The following is a 26,023-nucleotide window of genomic DNA, read 5'->3' as shown; positions in this document are numbered from 1 at the left end:
AAGTCTGAAGCGTCTGAAGGACTTGCAAGCATAGAGCAGCTTGGGAATGCAGTATTGAGGCTCGAGACAAAAAAAGATAACATCTTGGCTAACTGGGCTACCCTGTCAATGGAAAAAGCCAAGAGTGAGGATTGCACTTCCTTGTTGAAAATGGTCATTCAAATCAAAGCTAAGGAAGCAGTAGAGGCAAAAATTTTGCCTAAGGGAGATGAGCCCTTATTTGAGTGGCTACAGAGTATGCAATTCAAATCTGAAATGATTCTAGTGGCGGAAGAAGGATTAAAGGAAACAAAGATCAAAGTAAAAAAGGAGCAGGACAAAGACAATGAATTACTAAGAGGTCTACATACGGACTCCCAAGTTAGTGGACAAGGAAAAGGGATAGTTGGAGTTACTGTCATGCAAAAGAATTTCTCTAATTATTTGGAATGCATAACAGAGAAATCTTCTTATCATCAGAACAAAGTGTCCGAGCTCCAAAAGCTTGGCGAGTGCGTACAAATGGCTATGGAGGAAATGCAAGAGCGGTTGAATGCCATCAAGGATAGAGCCAAAGAGCATTCCAAGTGGCTCTTACGATACACTAACGTTCATGTTCATAGACATGAGGAGTTGATCCCAATCATTGTTGCTGCCAAAGCCTATAAAGTGAAGTTGGAAAAAGGAAAGAAGGCGAAGTGATTCTTATCTCGCCCTTTCATATTTTTGATGTAAAGATTGTAACTAACAATTGGCTCCTTGCCATTTGTTAAGTTTGAGGAGATGAACCAATCTTAGTCTTATTTTGTAACGGTCATCTCGGAATCCTATATGTACCTAATTGAAAGATTAATAAAAGGTTGGCTAATTTTTGGTGTGAAATACTTCATATTGTAGAGACAAGTTGAATGTATTTTTTGTCAATCATTTTCTATTCCATTGTTTTGTGATAGTTTTAGATATCTCTTTCAGTTGAATTGAGCTAAAGAATAAACAGATTTTTGTTCCCTTGTTCAATACAACAAGCTGAAGATAATAGTAGTGTTATTGAAAGTTAAAAGAGATTCTGTTTTGTGTTTTCTTTAAGATAGTCTCTTCATTATCAGAATTAGAAGCTTTCAGTTAAACAGCTAATTCATAGATAGAATCCATTAATGTTTCGTCAAATTCTGTGAGTTCACAAGATGTATGAGTTCACAGATTTAGTTAGTTTTAAGACCCAAATCTTTGCCTGAGTTAGTTCTTGTTTAGGCCTAACTTGGTTTACCATTCCCATTCTCTGGTCAAGAACAAACCCCATTTAGAATTAGGAATAAACAAGATTCTTTGCAAATCACAAATCCGAGGGAGCTGTACCTAAGAATTCAGAGGGAAGTCAATCACTTAGCTGTGATTTCCCAACTGTTGCAACCAGATATTTGTTCACGAATATTGGCTGTTCAAAGAGTGGAATAAAAGAACAATCTGTTTACCAACATACTGTTATCACTAGTATGAGTGATAAGTCATATCACAAGATGGTAATATGACATAGTATAATGTGTTCTATGATACCACATGCTTAGAAGATTTAGATAGATATAGAGTATCAATCTATGCTTATTCATCTTGATTGATGTTGCTAGATATGTTATCTCCTAGTATGATTATCAAGTTAAGAGGGAGTGTTAATTCTATATAACTTCGATAACATACTGATCTGAACAGCAGATCGTGCATGATCAGATAAAGCATGGACATCCTCATGTAGGATTTGCCTATTTATAACCCTTTATGAATTACCTTATCAGTATCTCATTTAGGAGCATTAAATAATGTTTAGTTTGCATAGTTGTTAAACTTTGTTTGCTATCTAATTTGATCTTCTAATAGACACCGATCTTGGAGGATAATATTATAAGGGCCAACCTAGAAGAGTCATGTCCTTTGTAAGGACATGCCTCTTGGGTTCAATATAAATATAGGGTAAGTATGAGGATAGAGAGCACACAATACAAAATAAAGTCTGCTCCTCTACATTACTGCCTTATTCAAATTGTTGCAGAGTAAGAACATTTCCAGAATAGTATTTATACTATTGATAAACACTTCAAGTCTGAACTAAAGAAGATCATCTTCAGCAAGCAAGAAGAAGGTATTATCTCAGTCTGATTTATAGCAGAATTTGCAGAAACTTTCAGTCCGAGGTGGTTCTTAAATGTATTGGTGTTCAATTGGACAAACAATCAAAATTGATATGGTAAATGATGACACTGCACTTTACGCACATATTAAGATAATCACTATTAAATCTATTCCAAACAACATCCAACTAAGTTTTGGCTTGGGCTTGGGTCCAACTGGTGGAGGCTGAAAAGTGATGCTTTTTCTGCTTTAGATGTCATAGTAGACTTCACTTTCAATCCTCATGCTCAAGGCCTGTCCAATCAAGGTATCCAATGTCGATCCACAAACTATGATCTTTGATGGGCTGACCCTCTTGAGTAGGGATGATATCAACATTAGTGGAGACCACTTCCCATTGAGGCTTCTCCAATTGTTCTTGTGCTCGTAATCAGTTCATCGATGGATGTTCCAATTGGTGATTTGGGTCCTCTGGTTTCCTTTGATGATACAGTGAAGTTGTCCAATTTGGTTGTGGAGGATTTGTCTATGATTTCTATATTGCTACTGACAACAATTATACCCCACTCCATCCCTATGCAGGCTATTGGATTTGAAGAGATTGTTTCGACAGTGGAGAAGGTTCTTGAGGCATTTTTAATAATTTGGATGAGGAGGATGATTTTGATTTGGTTGCAGATGAATTAGATATAATTGAGCCCCAAATAATATCACAATCAGATGCTAAAATCCTTCGTACCGATCCAATTAGGAAGAAGACTGGGAGGGAAAAACTAACAAACAAAAGAGGCATGAATATGCAATGTCTGGAGAAAAATCTTCTATTCACACTTACCTAACTTGTTCCAAGGGAGCAAGTGCCTCCATTGGATTGACATGATGCTTCTCTTGAGGCCGTTAGGGGCTTATTAGCCTCTGATTGTTGACACACTTATTGGCGTCACACTCAGTGCAATTGACAGTTTGGATTCTTTATTATACATGCAGTGCATCTGCTGGTATTGGTATAGCCTAGAGTCCAACTTTGTCCTGGTTATGTGTGGGGTTCTTCATGAATGGCTTTTGTCTGGACAATTTGGCTGGTTGCTTCTGCAGTTTCTCCCCCCCCCCCCCCCCGCCCTAGTGATTATTGTCTTTTGTTTCAGTTTAGCATGAATTGTCTAACCTCTGATGTTCTTCTCTGTTGTTATGTCAACATCTTTTATGTGGATCATGTCCCATCTTTGATGAAAATGGGTGCTACCCCCTTGGTAGCAATTTGCTTAAATGAATAATGATTTATATATTAATCATTAAAATTAATTATTATCAATAAATAAAAATATAACCATAATAAACACTAATTTAATTATATATTTGATAAAATATAATAATACACATATTTAATCAACAAAGTAAATTATTAGTAATTAGTCATTATCAAATAACCTGTCTATCCTCCAAAAGATGTAACCTTTTGGTGTCTAGGATATTTAATGAAGATTAAAATCATTCCTTTCACCATTGGACATTTCTTATTTAATATATATCATATCTACTATTCTATGGAAGAATAGCATATTATAAGTACAATTAGTACTCATCATAAAGGTAGGAGGAGATATATCACTGAATATAAAGAAAACAAAATGATTATTATCAAAGGAAATGAATTATTTGCAATGCTGCTAAGCAATATTTAACAACAGAGAATGCTGCAGCGTACTTAGGAGAAATATTGATCTACAAAAAATTACTAAATCAGAATTATATATAGTCCTCTATATAAAATAAGTATATTCATAACAAAATTACAAATTGATAAACTTAAATATATCCAAAATCCTATTACTATTGACTTATACAAGGGAAGTTGTAATGTTACCAAGGAGGGGCCTTATAAATCCAAGCAATGGATCTTTGTCCCAAGTTGAGGTGGGGATCACCAACAACCCCCAACGCCTTGTAGGCACCATCCTAAGAAAGGCTCAAGGGCTTGGATCTATAAACTTTGAGGAAGTCCATTGCAAAGTTAGTATCTAGGCAACTCGGTTAACACCTACTCCTTCCATCTTGAGCTAGAATAGTAATAAGGTTGGGCGCGAGTGTTAAAGATGAATTTAATGAGATGAATGATTAATCCTATCAGGGAGATTACAATTCAAACTCTAGTCGAGAAATGTAGGGTAAATTAAGTCCAGTCCCAACAAGGCACATTACATTTCCTAAAAATAACTTTTTAAAGATCCAGTGAAAACCTATCCATAGTAGTTGAATTAAAAAAATAAAATTCATATTTTAAAATATAATAATATTCATATTTAAAATATAATTTATATGAAATCTAAATAATCTCAATACCTTTTGGTAGCCCTAAATGTTGTGATCTTTAACCTTTATGTCAAACACCTATGGACCAAATTGAACACAAAAAGGCTATTTATTGTTATAAAATAAATGATTATTATTTAAAATTTCTTATTAAATTTAAATGAGCATTAAACTTTTTGGTAATCCTTCAAATTTCATGGGAACATGCAAGGTATTTTTTATATATGTGAAATGAACACAAAAAAGACTATTTATTATTATACAATAAATATTATTATTTAAAATAAATTATATTTAAATTTGAATGAGCATTAAATGGTTTAAGAATCCTTCACATTTCATGGTAAAATGCAAGGTATTTTTTATATTTGTGATAGGACAAAGTATTAGTATGTACTCCAATATACACAAAAATAGTATCTTTCCACATTACAAAAATACTAACTTAAATGAACACCTTATTTTATAAATGGCATACTTAATGGTGGATAGTTATGATATTGTATATGAAGCAGAAAATATTTATTTATATTATATATTAATAAATGCATGTATGCTTTTTTCATATAACATTCAGAGGTTCTCTGTATGGGTCTGTCTTGATTAACATTTGTTTAATTTTTGATATGCACGTGGAGTAATCATTGACAATATAGTATAAATATGTTGCAAGACTAAATCCTATAACCACAATACCATTTAAGAAATAGGACCTGACCTTTTTGCCGGCTCCTCTTCCCTACTATTTTTATTGAAATGGTGAGCTGATGGATAAACATGTAATCAAACCGTTATTACACAGTTCTATGACAAAAAGGTATCTTTGATTTATTTCTTCTGAATAAGTATAAAATTGATTTTCAATGACTTACAATGGGATTCATTTCCCACTAATAACGATAGACATGACTAACTTCCCAAACTAACAACTAACAACTATTTTGTTTAGTAACCATGAACTAACCTATTATTAATTTATAAATTAACATTTATTAATCTAATTTATTAGTTAATTATTAGTCTAATCTATTCAGCTAGCGATATAATAAATCCAACATTCCCCTTTAATTAGATCAATCCAAACAAATGCCTGAATATTGCAAGGCCGTAACACAACAGCCCTTCTAGACACTTTAAAAAGTGCCTTCACCAATTCTCCTCACTCATCCAAGAAACACTAAACTCCAGCAGATCTTCTAACTGTAAAACCTGCAAAAACTGTAAACAGCATGAGAGAAAATAAATTATCCCCATTCCTCATGTACAAGGAGAGAACAAGATTTTTATGAAAGTCCACATATTTGAGTGTGCCAACATCTCTCTCGAATGCTATGGGAACCAATCCCTCTGCTGTACAAAAGAACCTCAACCAATGGAGATACATTCATTGCACCCACAAGTAAGAAAAGGAATGCAACACCGCCTTTGCTCCATGAAATGAGTCAAATGTGAAATGGTGCTTCTTATGCAACACATTTTTGAGTGAGAATCCTGTTTGAGAAGATAAAATTTATCCATCCTCCAGTGCCTCCAACTTTCATTAAGATTGTGTTTAGTCCTTAAGTTATTTGCTTCTTGCCTTACCCATTATCTTTGACCTACTTCATAATCCTTTCACTTTTCATCTCGTGTGCAACATTTAGCATCAAATAAGATGTAATCAGGTACACCATGTGCTACCAGGTAGTTAAAGTTTAGATGACTAGTTTCTTTGAGGATCACTTACAGTTACAACACAAAATAAAGGCCATATTTAGACTTCAACAATATTGGATTAAATCGGAAGTGCACCCATACAACTACTATAAGCCAGTACAAAATAGAAATTTGATATTGTATCTTTTAACTGCATCAATTGCACACCCTGTTAAGTCGGAAACCAGCTAATCTGAACACTTAAAAAAAATATTCTACTTTATATCTCCAATTTTGAAAAATTAACTTCCCTTTATTTGCATAATCTCCATTACACTTTCAATCTTTGATGTAAAACCACAGTCAAATTCGGGTGTGTACCTATAATATCAATGATAAATGTGTGCATTGCATAACAACCTATATCTTTCACAATATCACAAACACATACTTGCCAACTGCATAAAAATCTTGTCCAATTAACTGAGGAAGTGTTTCTGTGGTGTAGCTTGGTTATTATACTTTTCTTCAAGTTTTATATTCTTCTAAAAAAAGATCACTTTTTGCTTTCTGTACATCAGTAAACAATCAAATATTAACCAATCAAAAGTTATATCACAGTTTTACCGTGGTTGTTAGGCTGATAAAAAAAGCAGCATTGTAAAATTGAAAGCAATTCAACAACAAAAAAAAAATGGCACTGCACTACTCATAGGTGCAGGAATGATAAACGCTCTGATACCATATCGAAAAGTTGAATAGATGCATATCAATGTGATCAAACCATTACTATACATCACACAGAAGTATACCAAAAAGATATATTTCATATTTGTTTCAATTCTTCTGGATAGATATAACATTGATTGTCAATAGCTTATAATGCCACTGATTTTCCTTTAGCGTTCTATGGGAATAACTTCCTAAAACTAACAACAAACAATTGTTTTACTGTTGAACAATTAACTAATCTATTAGTTGTTTATCTAATTTGTTTAACTATTGATTACGAAGAATTGTTCGTTATGGGGTCATTTCTTTAATGCCATAATTGAGCAAGCAGCATACATGTAGTGTTTTTCAAACAGGCTAAGCTCCTACGATGCCATGTTTTGTGCCCAGAAAATCCTTTATACAAGGCCCATGTTTAGCTTAGTTTATCTGTGAATCAGTCAATATGGCTTTGCATTTTCAAAATATTTGCATGGTAATGGTTTTTATTTTTGATTTACTATTTTGCACCTAAAAGTTGTTTGTATATTAATGTTTACCTATGATATGCTCTTGGAGCCTGACTGTAATTTGTACTGCAGCAAGGAGGCAATCGAGCTATACTTGCAGATCGTTTCCTGTATGAGATTGCATTTAAGCTTTGGAAAACCCCTAAGTATGGAGCATGATAATGATTATCTACTATTTGAAGACACTTTTTGTTTTTTTGAGCTGATCACATCAAGTTCCTTTTTAATTCGGAGAGTCAGAGCATCTTCTCAAAAATCATTAGAGGGTATGTAATTGAGCATGTAAGTTTCAAATAAATTTTGAAGAGATACTGTTAATTCATGTGAGCAGCAATTTTTTTAACATGCTCAGATGGGAGTTACTTCTACATAAATAAAGTTTTCTTGTATTTTTGGCGGGTGGTTGTAGGCCAAAGTGTTGTGCCTAGCTTCACTTTTTCCAGTCCTCTGTTCTGTGGTATCAATTCATATTGAAACTATTTTACAAACAGCCTCAATGGAATTTGTTTCTCAGAGAAACCTCACAAATAGACAAAATAAAATTGGCAAGTTGTAATGTCAGGTGGCCCAGACTTGGATGTTAGTATCTATCAGAATCCTACCACATTGTATATTTTGCGGTAATGACAAACTTGAAACAAGTAATAAAATTAAAAAAATACAGATAGTTTGACAATGAATGCCTTTAATGAAAATGATGAGTTAATTTGAAATGACTTCTGGAAATAACAGGCTTTATATGTTTTGGATGATAATCATATATTTTGTATAAGCTTTACTGAGAGTGCTAAGCCATGTATTGAACTTTGCCTGGGGTTGATATTGATCCTAGTCGGTGGATAGTTGCAGAGCTTATTGTCTTGCATTTTGTTGTGCTTTTGGTTGTCAATAACAGCTACAAGGAATACGGCTTCTCACAAAGGAGAACAAATATCCTAGTAAAAAATTCCTTAGAGAATTTGAAATTGCAAGGAGAAATGCAGGTGCTGTTATGTACAGATCCAAGGGGATGAATTTGTAATTATTAACATAGTTGATGTCAATCATCCTGATTATATCTTTTAATTGAGAATGAATTGGAGATGAATGTTTTGATGAGCACCTCTTGTAGGCAGAGAAAGCCACCTGTATATGTATATGTATTAAGCACATCTTTGTTTATAAAGAATGAAGCTGTATACATCTAGTTTTAAAAACACACACATAAAAAACTCAGAAGTAGGGTAATGTTACTGTGGTCATTTTAATAAGAGATGCAGTATGTCAAAGTTATACCAATAGTTATAAAATAAAAGTATTGAAAAACTATTATATATTTTAAAATGATTGATTTGCATATTATATGTTACAAATAATAATTATTATTAATTTTTTTAAATATAAGTTAAATATACAAGTATTTACAAATAAGTTGTTTTAAGATTTGTTGGATGGGGATTTTGTGTACAAAAGGCAGCGCTGCATAAAATTGCATACTCTAATCAATGTTACCTGGGGACGTGTCCCCGGTATATTTTTAGCCATCCCAGTCCCGGAAACATCTTGGAGACTTGGGAACACCTAGGGGACTTTGACATCTACTTCTAGATCAATTTAGACTTTGACTCTCAAAGTAACGAAAATTTGGCATATGACTTCTGCTGATTCTTATATTTAAAGTTCTATTATGTATAAGTACTTGCTTTATCCATGTTTTCATATAAATATTTTAAGTTTATCTAAATATTATAATTTTCGCTATTGTTATATAGCTGTCCCCATATGCCGTCCCCTACTGTCCCCAAAATCGGCAAAATTTTTTGCCATCCTGGAAACCCGTCCCGCTTTCCCTTGCTGTCCTCGTCCTGAAAACTCGGGGATAATAGCCTCTAATCTAAAAGTAAAAAGTTGAAATAGAAAACCTTATGGGTACCCCAAAGAGGTATGAAATGAGAATTAAGGGAAACATCCGATTTATTTTGGTGTACAAATAATGTTCTTTGTATCCACTTATAAGGATCGAACCATGATTGAAACAAACCCTCTAAACCAAGGAGATGATTAGGCTTCATTGCAATAGAGGAAGAGGGGGAGAGAGGTAAAGAGATAGAGAACTATGGAGAGGAGAGAGAAGTATAAGGTTAGAGAGTAGAGAGTGAGATGTAGAGATAAAGTAAGTAATAATATAGAGAGGGAGAGAATAAGAGAAGAATAATAGAAATATAAAAATGGAAAGAAGAAACATATAAAGAGGTATAGAGATGAGGAGATAACAAGATAGACATAGCGGAAGAGATGGAGACATTGAGTTAAAAAGATAGATATAGAGGTCTAGGAAGGGAGACATAGATATCAAAGGGAGATGGATCGATAGAAAGAAAAAATATTTAGAAATAAAAGGGAAGATGGATGAGGAGAGTGAATAAGTTCCAAACTCAAATCGAAATCAAGATTAAAATAGAGTAAATTAAACACTCAATTGAAATATAACAAACTCCACATAAAAATAAAAAACAGTTTAAAATATACATAGAACTCTAGTTAAATTAATTAAAAAATCAAATTTAATATTTTAATTTATTAAATTAACTTATCAATTTTTTAAAATTAAAATTCAAATATTAAGAAACATGCACTTGAAAAAAATAATTAGTATATTTGAATCTTAAGAAAGATTAACTCAACTCAGTTGGCTAGGACTGTAACATCCCGTTTTCTCAGGCCTTAGCTAACAACTATCGTATCATTGAGACAATAACATTTCATAATCATGAGCATGAGAAGGCAGTTATAACAACTATATTACATGTTCATATGAAAGACATTGACAACTTTAACCAACTTAACTGAAATATCTTAACAAACGATTGAAGGAGTATTACATTAATCAAATATGGTGAATATAACTGCCATCGTAACCATCCATTACTTAATGGAGAGAGATCTTTTCTACTAACAAGGATATGTTACTTTTCATAATCACATGAAAAAAATTTTCACAACTACTTCACATATTTAGATTGAAGAGAACCAACGGCTATAACTGAATAACTATAAAAACAATAATCGATTAATTTTTTAACATATCTTCAACTTGAAATTGCAAATTAATAAAAGTAAAATACCTAGTATTAGCATATATTTGAATGCAGATCATGACTCTGTCTTGTGCAAGTCTTGGCGTCTGGTGGAGAGGAGAAGCATTTCCAAGGGCTTAACCTCCCAACTGTAGATACTTAAGTATCCCCACACAATCTCAACCGAGAAAGGCCCTCCCTAACCTAGGTTTAGGCCTGGGACACCACTGTCCAGCCACAAAGCATCTTGGTGTCAGAGTATAAACCCACCATTCGTTTTGACAACAAGATCTATACATTGGACTATTATGAGCTGACTCAGTTTAAAACTTTTTTTATTACTTGCTTATTTGTTACTAATTGTTCTTTCTCTTATTATGCAGGAATATACTTGCGGTTCAATGAATATCAAAACACACCCTTCATCTCGACCATGTTGGTCTTCCTGGGTGATTCCTTTAGCGATATCTGGTTTTTGAAAATATAAACATTGCCATTTTTATAAATGAGAATTGCCTATGCCATTATAAATGAGAATTGTAATCTCTTTTCAGATTTATCCATTACTATGTAGGTGTTTCTCTCATCTCAGAGAGCATATTGACAATACCCTTGTATGAGTGCTAGCACTTTTGACAGAGATTTATTAAGATTGCAAAATCATATTCAATAAACATATCTTTCTATTATCATGATGGCTCCTTAATTATATCAGTCCCAAAGGGAACAACAACTGAAAAGCATTTCAATTTCTGGACCATGAAAATATTGAAGCATTCCTTGTTAGGTAATTGATTAATTCAAATGCATAATTTTGGAAAGATGCAAAGAAGTTCAGATTATAATGCATGACTTGGTGAGAGGTATAGCTCGACTTGCAAAAATAACCAGGTAGAGCTGAGTAGGCCGGCTCTCCCGTGCAATTCAAACTTGTGGTATTGTCTTGTATATGGACGTTGGATATCTCGTCTCGTACACAACTCTTTTAGAGAAACGTTGATGATCACTCACTCGCTTAAGACAGAATAAAAAACTATGACAAAACAAGAATGGTTCTTGACATGAACGAATCTTGAGTGTTGTAGACCACAGAGGGGAGAAGCAATGATTATAATCCCTCATCGTAGGTGAGCAGACATATGCAAGAAGGATCTCGAATGCAGGCCTAGTTACACAAGAGAGATTTGAGGTGGCAAGGCATTTGAAAGGCCATCGATTTAAACTAAAAATAAAAGAATCATTCCCCAAATATAAGGCCCGATGAAAAAGAAGTATGAAATAACTCATTCATTACTATAATAATACTGCCCCTTCATACTTATGCTTGTATGTGTAATCTAATATACATGTGTGTGTGTGTACATATGCATATGCTTTATCAAAGATTACGCAAAGATTACGCATATATATATATATATATATATATATATGCTTATATATCATAGTTACGGGACTCAAACTTGCCTCTGACTCAGAAAGGTCAAAATTCGACTCGGACTTGGACTCGGCGACAGACTCAACAAGAACTCGGAAAATTGAAAAACCCATGAAATTCAAAGATTTTAAAGGATTTTAAGATTGTTTCATGCATCTTTTAGTCAATTAACATCAAATACATAGTAATTGAGATAAATAGAAGCTACTTAATACACATACACAATTTTGCATAGATCACATAAGTATAAAAGCGAATTTTTGAAGGAAAAAAACTGAATAACACAATATAAAGTTATAAACTATAAAGTAATAAACATAGTGTCACTCCAGTGTCAAAGACTCAAATGTCTACAATATTCATGGATTACAAAATCCATAGTATCAAATTCAAAAGTTCAAAATATATATCAAAATAACAAGTAGAAGACTAAGGCTCATAGTAGTCTATGTCCTCCTACGAGTGCACCTAAGATAAGTCATGGAAGACTCTAGAGCCATCCTCTCTCCCTGTGTTTGAGGCTGAGCCTGAACCTCATCCTCATCCTCATCCTCACCCACGTAATCCTCGTCATCAGATTGGGATCCATCACTCCTAGCCTCAAGGTTCTGCACTCTGTCTCGCGCTCTAGCCTCCTCAACTGCCATCGCTACTGCCTCAGCCTCCCGATCCACCTAATCTACCCACTCCACATCTTCATCACTGAAGACAGGATCAACAATCTCTGTGTTCCACTCTGCATGAGGATCAACATTCTCTAATACAATCGGTGATGTATTAGTGCCAAGGATCTATCTATGGTGAAAGCGAAGGTTGTAGTGAACAAAGATAAGATCATTTAATTTTTTCACTACCAACCTATTGTGCTTCTTTGAGTGTATGTGCTCAAATAGACTCCAATTATGTTCGCATCCCGATGCACTAAATGGCTCGCTCAAGATATGAATCGCAATCCTCTGTAAATTTGGCACCTTTGTGCCAAACATCTCCCACTATACATCTGAAACAAGAAAATTTTGAATCATATTAATAACTTTGAATTTATCAAATTAAAATGGTAATACCGTAATGGAATTACTATTAGAAATTAAGATGTAGAATCAAAGATTTTTTGTATTTACCAGGCATCAATTTTGTCTTACTTTTCTTGCACAACTTCTGTGCAAATAAGTCTCTTGAGCTTTCTTAAACAATTCGATCTCACAGACTATATCTGTTCCAACTGCTGAATCAGGTGACATTCTCTCTATAACATCGTAGAGGCCACTCCACACACCTCATCATCAGCCTTGAAATGTGGGCTAAATTGGTATGCTGGATTAAGGAAGTAGGCTGTTGCATGTATAGGCCTGTGAAGTAGATTGTGCCAACGTCTATCAATGACATCCCATATAGGCCCATACCTATCTCGATTCCCTGCAAAAAAAGAGCGAATGGCCTCTTTCACCTTATCCATGCCCTCATAAATGTAGCCCATTGAGGGCTTCTCTCCATCAACAGCTTGTAGGAGAACAACAAGCGGCTTTACAAACTGCAATCATTATGAAAGTTGGAAAAGAAATAATCAACTTTAAGTTTTTCTTTAAAAAATGAACAATAATTTATAACATAATTTCATAAACAAAATAAAGTTGAAATGAGGACAAAAAGGAAAATTACCGTCACAATATCAGCAATCAGTGTCCAAAAAGAAGCCTCATCAAAAGCATGATCAGCTGCAGCAATCCCTGCAGTGGTCTTTGCATATGATGATGCAATCCACTCCTCACTAACAAACATGCGTCTCAAACCTCCCTTTGAATCAAACAAAGATTTCAATGTGAGAAAATTGGTTGCAAATCTAGTGACCCCTGGACGAGACAATTCCTTTTGCCCATTGTGTTTCCTCATGAGGTTGAGGACCCATGTATGATTATATATGAATTTGCATACACTCCTTCCTCGCTCTATAATTGTTTTAATCCAAGGGATTTTACCAAGATCTTCTAACATGAGGTCAATGCAGTGAGCAGCACAAAGGGTCCAAAATAAGTGAGGGTGTCTCTCCATAAGAAGTTTTCCTGCAGCAACATAATTTGCTGCATAATCTGTAACTATCTGCACCACATTCTCCTCACCCACGTCCTTTATGATTTCATCCATTATCCCACAAAGATATTCAACATTCTTTGTTTTTCTGAGGCATCAATTGATTTCAAAAAAACCGTGGCCCCTGAAGAAAAAAAAACAAATTAGTTTAATGATTAATGATGAATCATAATTTATAAATTCACAATTTATAAACTTAATTACTTAAGTACAAGTTCTACTTCTAAATTTTTAATGTCTAAGACTCTAAGTACAATTACGGTTTACCTGATGAGGAGACAAGAAAGTTGAGGAGTGTTCTACTCCTATCAGTCCAACCATCAATCATGATGGTGCAACCCTTCCTCTTCCACACCTCACACTGCTCGTTGATTTCAAATTTTACATCAGCCACCCTTTGGTTCAAAATAGGGCCTCCTAGCTCTTCAGCAATAGGGGCTTTGAACCCCGGACCACAAACAGCAACAATATCGATTCCAATTTGCCAATAAGGGGACCTAAAACAAATAGAATAAAATTTAAAGTTAAACAAATTAGTATATTATAAATAAATTTGAAAACAAAATACAAATTAAAATTAAAAAAAAAGCATATTATTGTCTCTTGAAAGTTGAAAGTTGAAACTTTGAAAGCAAGAGAAGACATAAAGTTAAATTTAAATAAATAAGTACCTTGCTGCATTGAATGAAATGTTGTTGTAGATGAAGTCTCCAAGTGCCAATTTTGCATAATCATGTTTATCCTTGTTCCAAGCCATGCCCTCAAGCGATGGTTGTGCACTTGGAGCCGTGCGTGGAGCAAACATGGAATCAAGTGTTGATCTTTGCTTACGAATGCGAGGCCCAATGGTCACACTCGTAGAAGCAATGGCATCTGTAGGTGGAGTAGGGAATAATGGAGAGCGAAAACTAGAAGATCCCTGTTGGGCTCCGGCTAGTTGTGCCATTTCTTCATGTTGCTTCTTTTTCAATTCTCCTTTCTCCATTTTTTCCTCTAGAAGAGTTTGCATGTCTCGTATAACATCTTGGGATACATCTTTGCATTTTTTAGCATCACGTCTAGGTATATGTACTAGGTGATACTTCAATCTATTTATTCCTCCCCCATTATATACTACACCGCAATACCAACATGTAACAACTCCCTATTTGTGCCTCAGGATGGCATGTTTCCAAGCCTTATCCCTTGCTATTGCACTTCGGTCTGCATTAGGGTTAAATGGAGGCCCAGTTCCACTTCCCTCACCCTGAGACATTATGTCAAAATTCAATGTGTTTGCTGCTAGCCTGCTGCAATATGAATGTAAACAAAATGAGAAGTAAAAAATAGTAGATAGTAGTAGACTAGTAGTAGAGAGTAGAGACCAAACAAATTTAAACAAAATGAGAAGTAAAAATACTAAAAAATATGAATGTAAAAGTTTAAAACATAATACAAAACAACACAAAGAAATGCAACTTGTAGCTTACCTCTTCAAATTTGCACAAACAATGGAAATGCAAGTTTGTAGAAACCTCTTCCACATGCTCCCTTAAGCTCCTCTCAATGCTTTAATGCAAGCTACAAAGATGCACAAACCATTAGCAATCAATACGGGAGAGCCAACCGGTTTGCTGATTTCTCTCGCAAAACCCCAATATTCTTCTCCTACTCTTTCCTCTCTCTTGTGAGCAAAAGTAAATGGTGGAATGACCTTTTTAGGTCAATAACATGTTATAAGAACCAAAAAAGTCCACATTAAACAAAGCATTTTTTATTTTTTTTAACCTTTTTCCTACTTGGCCGCCAGTGAGAGTCCATGCCTCAGGACTCGGCGAGTCTGGCGAGTCCAAGTGGACTCTGCCAGGACTTGGCCAAGTTTGAGTCCAGAGGCAGATTGCCTCGGAAACCATGACTCTGCCTCGGACTTGCAAAGTCCTGGTGTGACTCGGCGAGTCCCATTACACTGGTATATATACATGTATTTCATACCCATACAAGTATGAGTATAGCTACGGTATTATTATATTAAGGCATGATAAAAATTGCAAGATACTCTGAGATCAACCACAATATGAAGGTATTTTTTCTTTATAATTTTAATGTTATAATATCAACCAGTTAGCTCATGATAGTCCATCGTACATTCTTGCTTGTATAGCCATTTCATCCCATAGCCATGGTGGTCAAGACTCATACTTGTTGGCTCAATGGTAGGTGGTACCTGCGTGCCCAATTCCTTTTTGGCAATGCTTACCTCCCTTTGACATACTCTTGCAAGGAAAAAATTTCTCCACGATAATATCATATTCCTCAATATAATCACAATTGCTGTAACAAGTTATTATTCATAAACCATCATAATGGTTAACCACCATGTGAATAACCAACTTTTCAAGATTTTAAGGTAAAAATAATATCATAGCGATTAGCTAACATGCCATCTTCATATGAAATTATAACAATTAATCATCTTACCATTTTACATGATCATAACTAATTTTACTTGTCAACTGACTTCACATGAAACCTTAATAGTTATATGAACACATTTAAAATTGGGCCAAAAAATTGGGATGTAACAAGAACTTGGGGTTTGCTCCCTTGAGGTCACATGTTTGACTCAAGCTTCATAGTGGAGAAGGGTTGTGGCTCAATTTCTCTTACAAGAATTATGTGCCAAGTACTTGCTCGAATGGTTGAGGTATAGGACTGGACTTTGCCTCCAACATTTAGAAGATAATATAAGTCTTGAATGGAAGAGTACTTGTGTTTGGTGGGAGTCGTTGGGTGACGAGAAAACTAAAAAATGTTTAGAATCGATCATACTCAACAACTAGGGTTTTTGACAAGAATAAGCATCCTTTACAGGGAAAAAATGATTTTGGAGCTAGGAATCTTTTTAATAGAGTGGTGATTGTTCAACCTTTTAAGGGATTAGCTAATAGGAAATTCCATAGATTGTTGAATAGAGAAAAACAACCTTTGTTCAAGAGTTTTTTCAACGATAGGGTTCCTAAAAAATCAGCGGGTTTTCATGATAAAGCTTAGGAGCAAGCTACAAAAGATTATCAATTTAGGGGACCTAGGAATATGTAGAGGGAAGTTATAGTAAGGATGCCAATATTGTCCCAAATGGAAAATACATGTTGGGCCCTATTCCTATAGAGACAAAGGAATGTATTAGGGCTTTAGAGAAGGGAGAATCATCACGATTGGGAGTGGTTAAAATTGCATCAGTTGGGGATCATTGGAATGTTGATATGCAGAGAAGACAATCTTGTAATCTCCCAAGTAGGTTTGCTCAGGGACCGGATATTTCTCAAAGGAAGTCGATACTATTAGCTGATGATTCATTGCATAGAAGGCTTCTGCACTATTCAAAGGTAAATCGTCCATCATTCCCTAACTCTATTCCCATTCACAATATGTGGTACAATATTCCCATTCGCAATATGTGGTACAATAGAGTCTACTATATATCTAGGCAATACAAAAAGAAGCAATTTGTACTTATGGACTCTGTGAATGCTCCTAGATCTATAGGTTCATGGTAGTTAGAAAGATCTTATGTAGACAATAGTCAAGCCCCATCAACTAATCAGAAAAATATGCATTGTCAAAATCATGAATCTCAGAGTTTGTCAACAGATTTTAGACCGGGCCACATCAATATCAGATCAGATCATTTTTTACAGAGGCCTTCTCAGGATAAGAGAAAAGGAATGGTCATTCCACGAAACTGGTATGTGAAAGTGTGGAGAAGGGTAACGAATGTGCAAACTTCTGCTACAACCAGGCATCATGTGGCTGTTTTTCAAAAAGGTACTTCAGTTATTTCCTTTTCTAAGGATCATCTTTCGGCTATGTTGCAGGGCTCGGACCTTGCCAACCGAGTCCGGGTGCGGGTCCTGATCTGGACTGGGTCTGTGGTGAGTCTGGGCAGGGTCCTACAACACTGTCTGGAATATGACTTTAATCTACTAATTGAGGTTTCATTGGGATATTGATGGTCTTGGTTACTAAATAGTGAGATTAAATAGTTTTAACACTAATAAGTTGTTCAACTTAACATAAATGCTAAAGAGGAGCTACTTAATACTTTCTGTATAGAAAATGACCAAGTATATCAGATTTTGTATTGGTGATCAAGAAAAGTTTGATCAAACACAATGCCACTAAGCACACATCTGTATCTTGCCCTCTAGTGTCAACAAACTAAAAATTGCATGCGAACTTACTATTCTTAAATTCAATCAATCTTGGACAGTAGATTCAGATTGGATTTCTTGTAAAACTGGCATAATCAAAGTGCTGAATTCTATGTGTACTTGGCTGTTCATAAAATCTCAGTTTATAACATCATATCCGGCACTATAGTTTGTCTTAGAGTTGTTGTTTTGCATAGTGTGGGTTCAATTACTCAAAAAAATCATAAAATCCAGAGTACTTGTATTTGATAAATTCAAATGTTCTTAGTGGATGACCATCTAATGTTCAATAGAAAACTACAAGATAGATTACCTCTCCTTTATAAATCCAATGTCCTCACCTGAGAAACTAAGTATTGAAAAAACAAAAGTGAATTCCTTAGTTCTACATCAGAGAAATATAATCCATACTCTTCATATAGATTGGGATTGTCTACATTATCTTTTATAATCTGACATTATTATATATCTTTTTGTATCTAGAATGCATATATATATATATCTCTACATATATACATGTATATATCTACATATATTCATGTATATATCTACATATATATGTATATGTACATATATAGATATATATATGCACACGCACACACACACACACACACACACACACTCACTCATGAACCCCCCGCAAAGCCAAATAGAAAGTTACTTTTTGCCTGAACCCACAAACCTGTACTCGAATCCAAATCTGTTCCCAAACCCGAACCGACAACTTAGTCTTTCTGCTCAACACACAGACTGCTAAGCTTGAAATCAATTATTTGTAAGCTTTGGAAAGTGATTCTTCCACTTCAAACTTTATACAAGACTTGAAAATCAAAGTGGGAGGGAGTTGATTCAGTGTTTTATCTTAATCAAAGTAAAGGTATTTTTTTTGTATATTTCATGACACATTTTCACAGGATGTTATATTCTTCACAAACTCATGGTCTTTTATGGGGGACGTATGAATTCATGGTCACCTAATTTTACAGCTTCCAAGTTTGATGATAGATATTTTCCTTTCTGTATTCAACTTTGTCATCTACCATTGGAACACAGAGAATTTCATATCATTGAAGTTTTAGCAAATAAACCAGAAAATTTTGTTCAACATGATAAATTATCTTTCTATTCCCTGTAAACCAGTCAGGTTTTGTGTTTTACTTTATGTTTGTCAGAATATTCTTGAAAAGCTTCTCATCAAATCTCAGTTTGACCATTGGGAACGACCCATTTTTTATTGAAATTTCTGCAAACATGTTTCTTGTGCTCCTCAACATCTCATTTGTCAAAGAGTTGCCCAAATAAGGACTATCAGATGAAAGAATGTCAAGTTCTCAGGTTGATACTTCTAAGATCTTTGGTGATAGTAGGGAAATTTGTGAACAACAAATAGATAATGGTAAAGGGCATGCATAAAATGCAAATAGGACTGTAAGGAGGAAAGTTATAAGTATGATTTATTTGCAATCAGTCTCGAACATTTACATAGTCAATAACATTCAATTATATAATGGGAGTTGTGTAATTTGTAGTATCCAACTACCTAAACCCCTTTTACAATCACCATTCGAGAGACTTAATATATGTTCCATTCAGTCACAGAATCCTGAATTTGTTTATCACACTGATAAGATCCTGGCTGGGTTAAATAAATCCGGCTTTGAACTGCAATGTGGTAACAATGTGAATACTCATGCAGTTAAATGCCCAATACCAATACAAATTATAGAAAATACGGTGGAGGATCTTTCAATTTCAATTGGTTCCAAAATATCAAAGAAATTGCTGATGAATTTATGAGGGAAGGTGATTATTTCTGCTACTCATCATTCCTGCATATGACAGCCCTTAATAGTACCCAAATTAATATTCCAGCATTGGATGACAATTTAGTTGTAAAGAAGCTGTTATGGAACATTTAAAGGGGCAGTCTGAGACAACAAGATATGAGGATGTCTCATTTGAATTTGAAAATGTCCAAGATCATTTGCTTTTTGAGTATGAGGTAGACATCCCAAATTTGCCTTTTCAGGTTCCATTAAATTTAGATCAGCAAGCTCCATTGGAGTTTTTACCTCAGTTGAACTTTGAAGATTCATTTATATCTTTTCTGCAAGATTCATTTATGCCCCTCCAAAAAAACCTTCAATCTCCTTTATTTACTCAACAGTTAGTAGGTTGTTTCCTCTCTTTATGAACACTTGAAAAGTTCTTTGGAAGATCAACATGACATGGAAACTACTGATTCCTAAAATACTACCACATTTTTAGAGGGAAAAGATTTACGTGTCAGAATTAGATATTTCACATACTTTGGCAATTTCATAAACTCCATTACAATCTCACATGGAATCTTCCCCAAATAAAAGAGGGAGGAAGTCTAAGGAACCAAGACAAAAGAGGAAATTGCAGCATGAATTCAACCCACATTAGATGGTAAAATGTCCATCTCAAAAAGACTAAGGAGGAAGGTGTTGTTCTTCTCGGGAAACATGAAGATCCTATCTTGGAATGTCAGAGGCATAAATGCCTCTAACAAACGTGCCCAGATAAAACAACTAGTTGCTTCTGGGGCTGATATTATTCTTTTGCAAGAAACAAAAATATCTATTCCATATTTTGAAAATATTGTGAATAAATGGACTAAATGGAAAATAGTTCACACTCTAGTAGTTGTTGCTTCAAGCGGGGTAATAACCTTATGGGACCCTAAGAAAGTCAATGTCCAATTAACACATCTGATCCAAATTGGCAAACAGTGTTAAAAATTTTGGCCTCATTTTTTTGTTACTAAATGTTTATGGACCTACTGCAATAACTGAGAATAAGTTGCTCTGGGATTCAATCACAACATATTGCCTGAATTTAGACTCAAGAAAGATCATTACAGGTGGGGATTTCAATGCAATCTCTTGCCATTGTGAGAAACAAGGAGCAATAATCCCTAATCCAAGAGTAGTATCATAGTTCAATATCTTCAATGTAGATAATGCCTTCCTTGATGGTCATCCCAGAGCTGGAAATTTTAGTTGGACAAACAAGAGAAATAATTTGTTACACATAGCTAAATGATTAGATAGATTCTTGGTCTCTCCTTCCTAGAGATTAGAAATTTTTGATATCCAATTAGAAATTCTACCCACCTTTGGTTTAGATCATTATGCAATTCTGTTGGATATTCAAAATGGTTCTTTTATTAGATATCAAAAGCCTTCTTTTGAATTCGAAAAAATGTGGCTTAGAGATCCAAATTTTTTACCATTACTGCGATTTTGGTGGACTAATGCATCTAGACAAGAAGGAACTCTTATGTTTAGATTTTGGAAAAAGTTGCAGCACGTTAAAGCACAAATCAAATACTGGAATAAACATGTCATCAAAAACATTTTTCAAGAAAAGGATGAAGTTGCTAAGGAACTTTCAAGCATTCATGAGCATATTATATGCCATGTGTTCGATTCATCAACATATGTTAAACAAAATGAACTGCAATCAGTTTGGACTGAGCTATGTTTACATGAAGAAATATATTAGAGACAGAAGTCAAGGGAGATGTGGTTAAGTGAAGGTGATTAGAATACTAAATTTTTTCTTTCTTCCGCTAAGCTTAAAGCTGTGTTAAAGACCATTTTTTCCATTAAAAGTGTTGATTCTGGTGTCATTCTCTTTGATCCTAAAGAAATTCAAAATGAGGGAGTTAATTTGAATTTTTTTTTTGTAATTTTCTTTCTCCACAAGTAGTTGATGATCTTAGTCATCCTCAGGAACAAGAATTCATAGAGGCAATTCTATCACTAATTAGTCAACAGGACAATAAAGATTTACTTAAGTATTTCACTCTGGATGAAGTGCACGAAGTTGTCTTTAGCATGAATGCAGATAAGTTTGCAGGACCAGATGGTTTCACAACACTATTCTATAAAAAATGATGGTCCTTTCTAGGAAATGAGCTTCTGCTAGTGCTTGAACAATCTAGAAAGAGTGGCTCAATATTACAGTTCTTTAATGTTACAAATATTGCAGTCATTCCTAAAGTCACTGCTCCTTCCATGTTTGCAAACTTCAGGCCTATTTCATCATGTAATAACATTTATAAGATTGTAACGAAGGCTATATACTTGAGATTGTAGCATCGTGTTCCCAAAATTATTTCTCCTGAACAAGGTGGTTTTGTACTGTGTTAGGAAACTGTGGAGGCACTCTGATTACACATGAAATTTTACATACAATCGATATAGAAAAGTTTTCATCTTTCATTATTGAATTGGATATGATGAAGGGCTATTATCGAGTTAAATGAAGATTTCTCCTGTACGTTTTAGAACAGTTCATTTTTTCATCCAAATGGTGCAAATGGATCATGTCATGTATATTAGGTACTTTTTTTAGTAATTATCAATTGTTCTCCAGCTGGTTTCTTCAAGGTATCCCAAGGTGTTAGACAAGGTGATCCCCTATCTACTTTTCTATTTATTATTATGACATAGGCTATTAGTAGGAACATAGTAAGGAAAACTCATTTTGGTCTTTGGTATGGAATAAGCATTCCAAACACTTATTTAACAGTTACAACCTTTTTGTGGATGAGACATTATTATTTGGGCAGTCGAGTGTTCTAGTTGCCAGAGAGATCAAGGAAGTATTAAATGTTTATACTATCATATTCCACCAAAAGTTTAATGATCAGAAATGAAAAAATCTATGTATTCAACACCAAATTGGCTGTGAAACAAAATATTCTGCAAATTCTGTACTTCCAATTGGATGAGCTTCTAGGTAAATATCATGGAGTCCCCTTCTTTATGGGATCTAATGCAGTCTCTTGCTGGGAATCTATTTAGAAAGGATTAAGAGTAAGGTGGTATCTTTGAAAGTCACAGATGGCTCTCTCTAACAGGGAGAATTTTATTAATTGAAACAGTCTTACTTGCTATTCGTAATTATTCTATGGCCACACTAAGGGCTCCACTCACTGTTATTCAAAGAATTAAAAAAAAAACATGATTAGGGACTTGTTATTTTTGGAGGATTGCTGCAAATGTAATAGCATTGCCATAATGTTTGGTATGTACTTTCCAAATGGCAGTGATCTCTTATTTATCAAGAGCATATGCCAAGAAGAGACATGTGGGACATGTCTATTCGATTATCGGCAATTAATGTAATAATAAATTTTAATTATAGTTTATATATATATATATATATATATTATATATGTATATCTCTAAAATAGGCTTATTGAACAGAAGCTACCAAACATTAACACTCCCTCTTAGCTAGGGAGGATAAACACACGACCATATATTACCTCAATGTAATATAAAAATATCTTTGATCTGAAGATATTTAACATATTGATATCACATTTCATGTCATGAGTATTGGCTTCTAGAATATCAACATATGATATTCACCAAATACTCTTTGAGCAATGGTCTCTTGAATGTCGAGTTGCGAGATATTCACCAAGTACTATGAGTAATGGCCTCCTGAACATCAAATTTCATGACATTCACCATGTACTCAAAATGTTCATAAGGTATGTGCACACACATTCTCATAATGCTTACCATATGAACAGCCATGGGCTGTTTAAAGAACTTAATCCACCATGCAAATAACCTTCTATTGTGATCTGTGTAGACATCATAAGATGTCCATCACAATAGAAGGCCATTGTTTGTTTAAGGAACTTAATCCACCATGCAGGATATCATCTATCATGATCTACTTAGACATCATAAGATGCCCATCATTATAGATGGACATGGTCTGTTTAAGGAACTTAATCCACCATGCAAGATGTAATCTATCACTATTTGTTTCAGCCATAATAAGATGTCTATCACAATAGATTAAGTTATTGAAAGATCATCACCTTTCAATAACTCTTACAAATGCAAGTGATAATCATTTGGATGTTGTCACTCTCTCATGGTGTACACAGGGGTAAGGCTGAAATAGTCATGAAGTATATTCATGAATCACACTTCTCTTGACTGTTACAATTTATTGATCACCAGAGAATCCACCTCAACATGGTCTACTCGCTCTGAATCAACACAATTGAGATCACCGAAGGTTGACTGAATCATACCCTCTATTTGCTCCCTCTCTTTCAAGGTTACTCAGACCACATGTCGTTTGCTTCCCCTTGATTGCTTTTGTATAGTCTTCCTACGTAGGCTTCTTTGACAATTTGTACGTTTCTTCTTTTTCTAATATATCGTGTTCGTCTTCTGCATAGAATGCTCAAGCTATGTTACCTCAAAACTATACTTCTGAATGGTTCAATCCCATGGCAAATATTTTCACGGCATATGTCTGGCATGTCTATAGTCCCAAGTGATATTTTCGCTTAAATATTTTGTACATTCCTACATAAGAATCCCTCTGTTTAATGGGTCAAATCCCAATTGTTTGCTCAATCTAGTTGTACTTCACGTATTCTTTGACTCCCATTGGCCTTTTCAAGGTGGTGATTTATTGTAGATCTTGCATGTTCCATAGTGGAAATTCATTATTTTACATTTGCAGTCTAGCTCTGATACCATGTTATTTTTGGAGGATTGCTTCAAACGTAATAGCACTGCCATAATGTTTGGTATGTACGTTCCAAATGGCAATGATCTCTTGTTTATCAAGAGCATAGGCCAAGAAGAGATGTCCCTTCATGGGACATGTCTTTTCGATTATTAGGAATTAATGTAATAATAAATTTTAATTATAGTATATATATATAGGATTTCCAAGAATTATTATTATATTAATTTCTCATATAATAATACTTTAGATATGTATAAATTTATACCTTATATAATAATAATTCTTGGAAATCCTATATATATATTTCTAAAATACTAAAATACGCTTATCCGACAGAAGCTACCAAAAACAACTCTCTGAAATGGTAATATGTCTCAAGAAAAAAATCCTCATTTCCTTGGACAAAATGTCTTATGATAAATTTTTAGGAGGTGTTGGCCTACATCTAAAGAATCGTAATATTTCACTCAGAGAAAAGTTGGTTTGGAACATTTTAGGAAGTTAAATTTTACTTGGTGTCAAATTATGCAAGCCAAGTATCTAGTTAACTTGGATCCAAGTAGAATCTTTACTATTGCAGACCCTCCTTCTGGATCTGCCATGTGTAATTATACGATGGCTTCTAGACATAGAATAACAAGATACTTGACCTGGCAAGTGAACAATAGAAAAAGCACTTTGTTTTGGTATGACTTGATCTGGTCATTCTCCTTGGAATAATTTTGTTGAATTAAGATCAGCTATACCAATTATATCTGCTATGTAAGGATGTAAATTAGTTGATTACATTGATCATATTGAACTAATATCACATAGAGGTATTTGGAAAGATCTCTCTTCTGCTCCTATTCACGACAATCAAAAGAACACATTATTTCTGATCTTAACTTCAAGATTTATTTTTATTGATGGGAACTTTGATCAACTTTTTTGGGCTGCTTCAAATTCAGGTTCTTATTCCAGCAAGCAAGGTTGCAAATCAATTCAAATTTTGATTGAAAGCTCCCATCTGCAAAGGGCTTTTTCAGTTTGCTAGCATAGTGCAGTCTTACCCAAGGCTGGTCATTTCATGTGGCTTTGTTTGCAAAACAAGATCCTTACTAGTGATAGACTGGAAAGACGTAACATTATGCCTTCATTTCCTTGTGTTTTATGCCAAGTTGAATTTGAATCTTATTTAATCTTACACTTTAAATTTGCAAACAGTTGCTGGCATAAGATTATGAATAAGTTAAATTTTAGTGCACCTTTATCTTTCTCCTTTTGGGAATGACTTCAAGCCTGGCATGTGCTATATAAAGATGCACATTTTCTTGCATTTGGAGAATTGTACCAGCTATGGTGACTTGGGGAATCTGGTGAGAACGAAATAAACAAATTTTCAGGGAAGTTGAATCACCAATGGATGTAGTGCAAGATAAA

The 26,023-nt window shown here is 34.4% G+C and overlaps 1 protein-coding gene across 4 annotated transcripts in view; it reads left to right on the top strand.

Moving 5' to 3' along the window:
- The window catches only part of LOC149556872 (rhomboid family protein), a 74,753-nt gene extending 49,179 nt beyond the window's left edge, over nt 1-25,574 (top strand). Inside the window, exons 6-7 of one of the 4 annotated variants that reach the window (XR_016364802.1) lie at nt 7,362-7,555; nt 25,552-25,574. Coding sequence is in view for 1 of the 4 variants with exons in the window: in XM_089831468.1 (XP_089687594.1) it covers nt 7,362-7,448 (87 nt within the window). In the remaining 3 variants the exon portion in view is untranslated. Of the gene's footprint in view, nt 1-7,361; nt 7,966-10,728; nt 11,041-25,551 lie in introns of those variants that run through there. The other 3 variants (XR_016364803.1, XR_016364801.1, XM_089831468.1) reach the window with 3 other exon arrangements.
- Nucleotides 25,575-26,023: the final 449 nt, after the last annotated feature.

The sequence above is a fragment of the Cupressus sempervirens genome, chromosome 5 (assembly GCF_028749045.1).
Source record: "Cupressus sempervirens isolate cs-2001-9-10 chromosome 5, ASM2874904v1, whole genome shotgun sequence".
NCBI classification, from domain to species: Eukaryota; Viridiplantae; Streptophyta; class Pinopsida; order Cupressales; family Cupressaceae; genus Cupressus; species Cupressus sempervirens.
The sequence above is the reverse complement of the archived record's forward strand: the minus strand, read 5'-3'. Positions and strand labels throughout refer to the sequence as shown.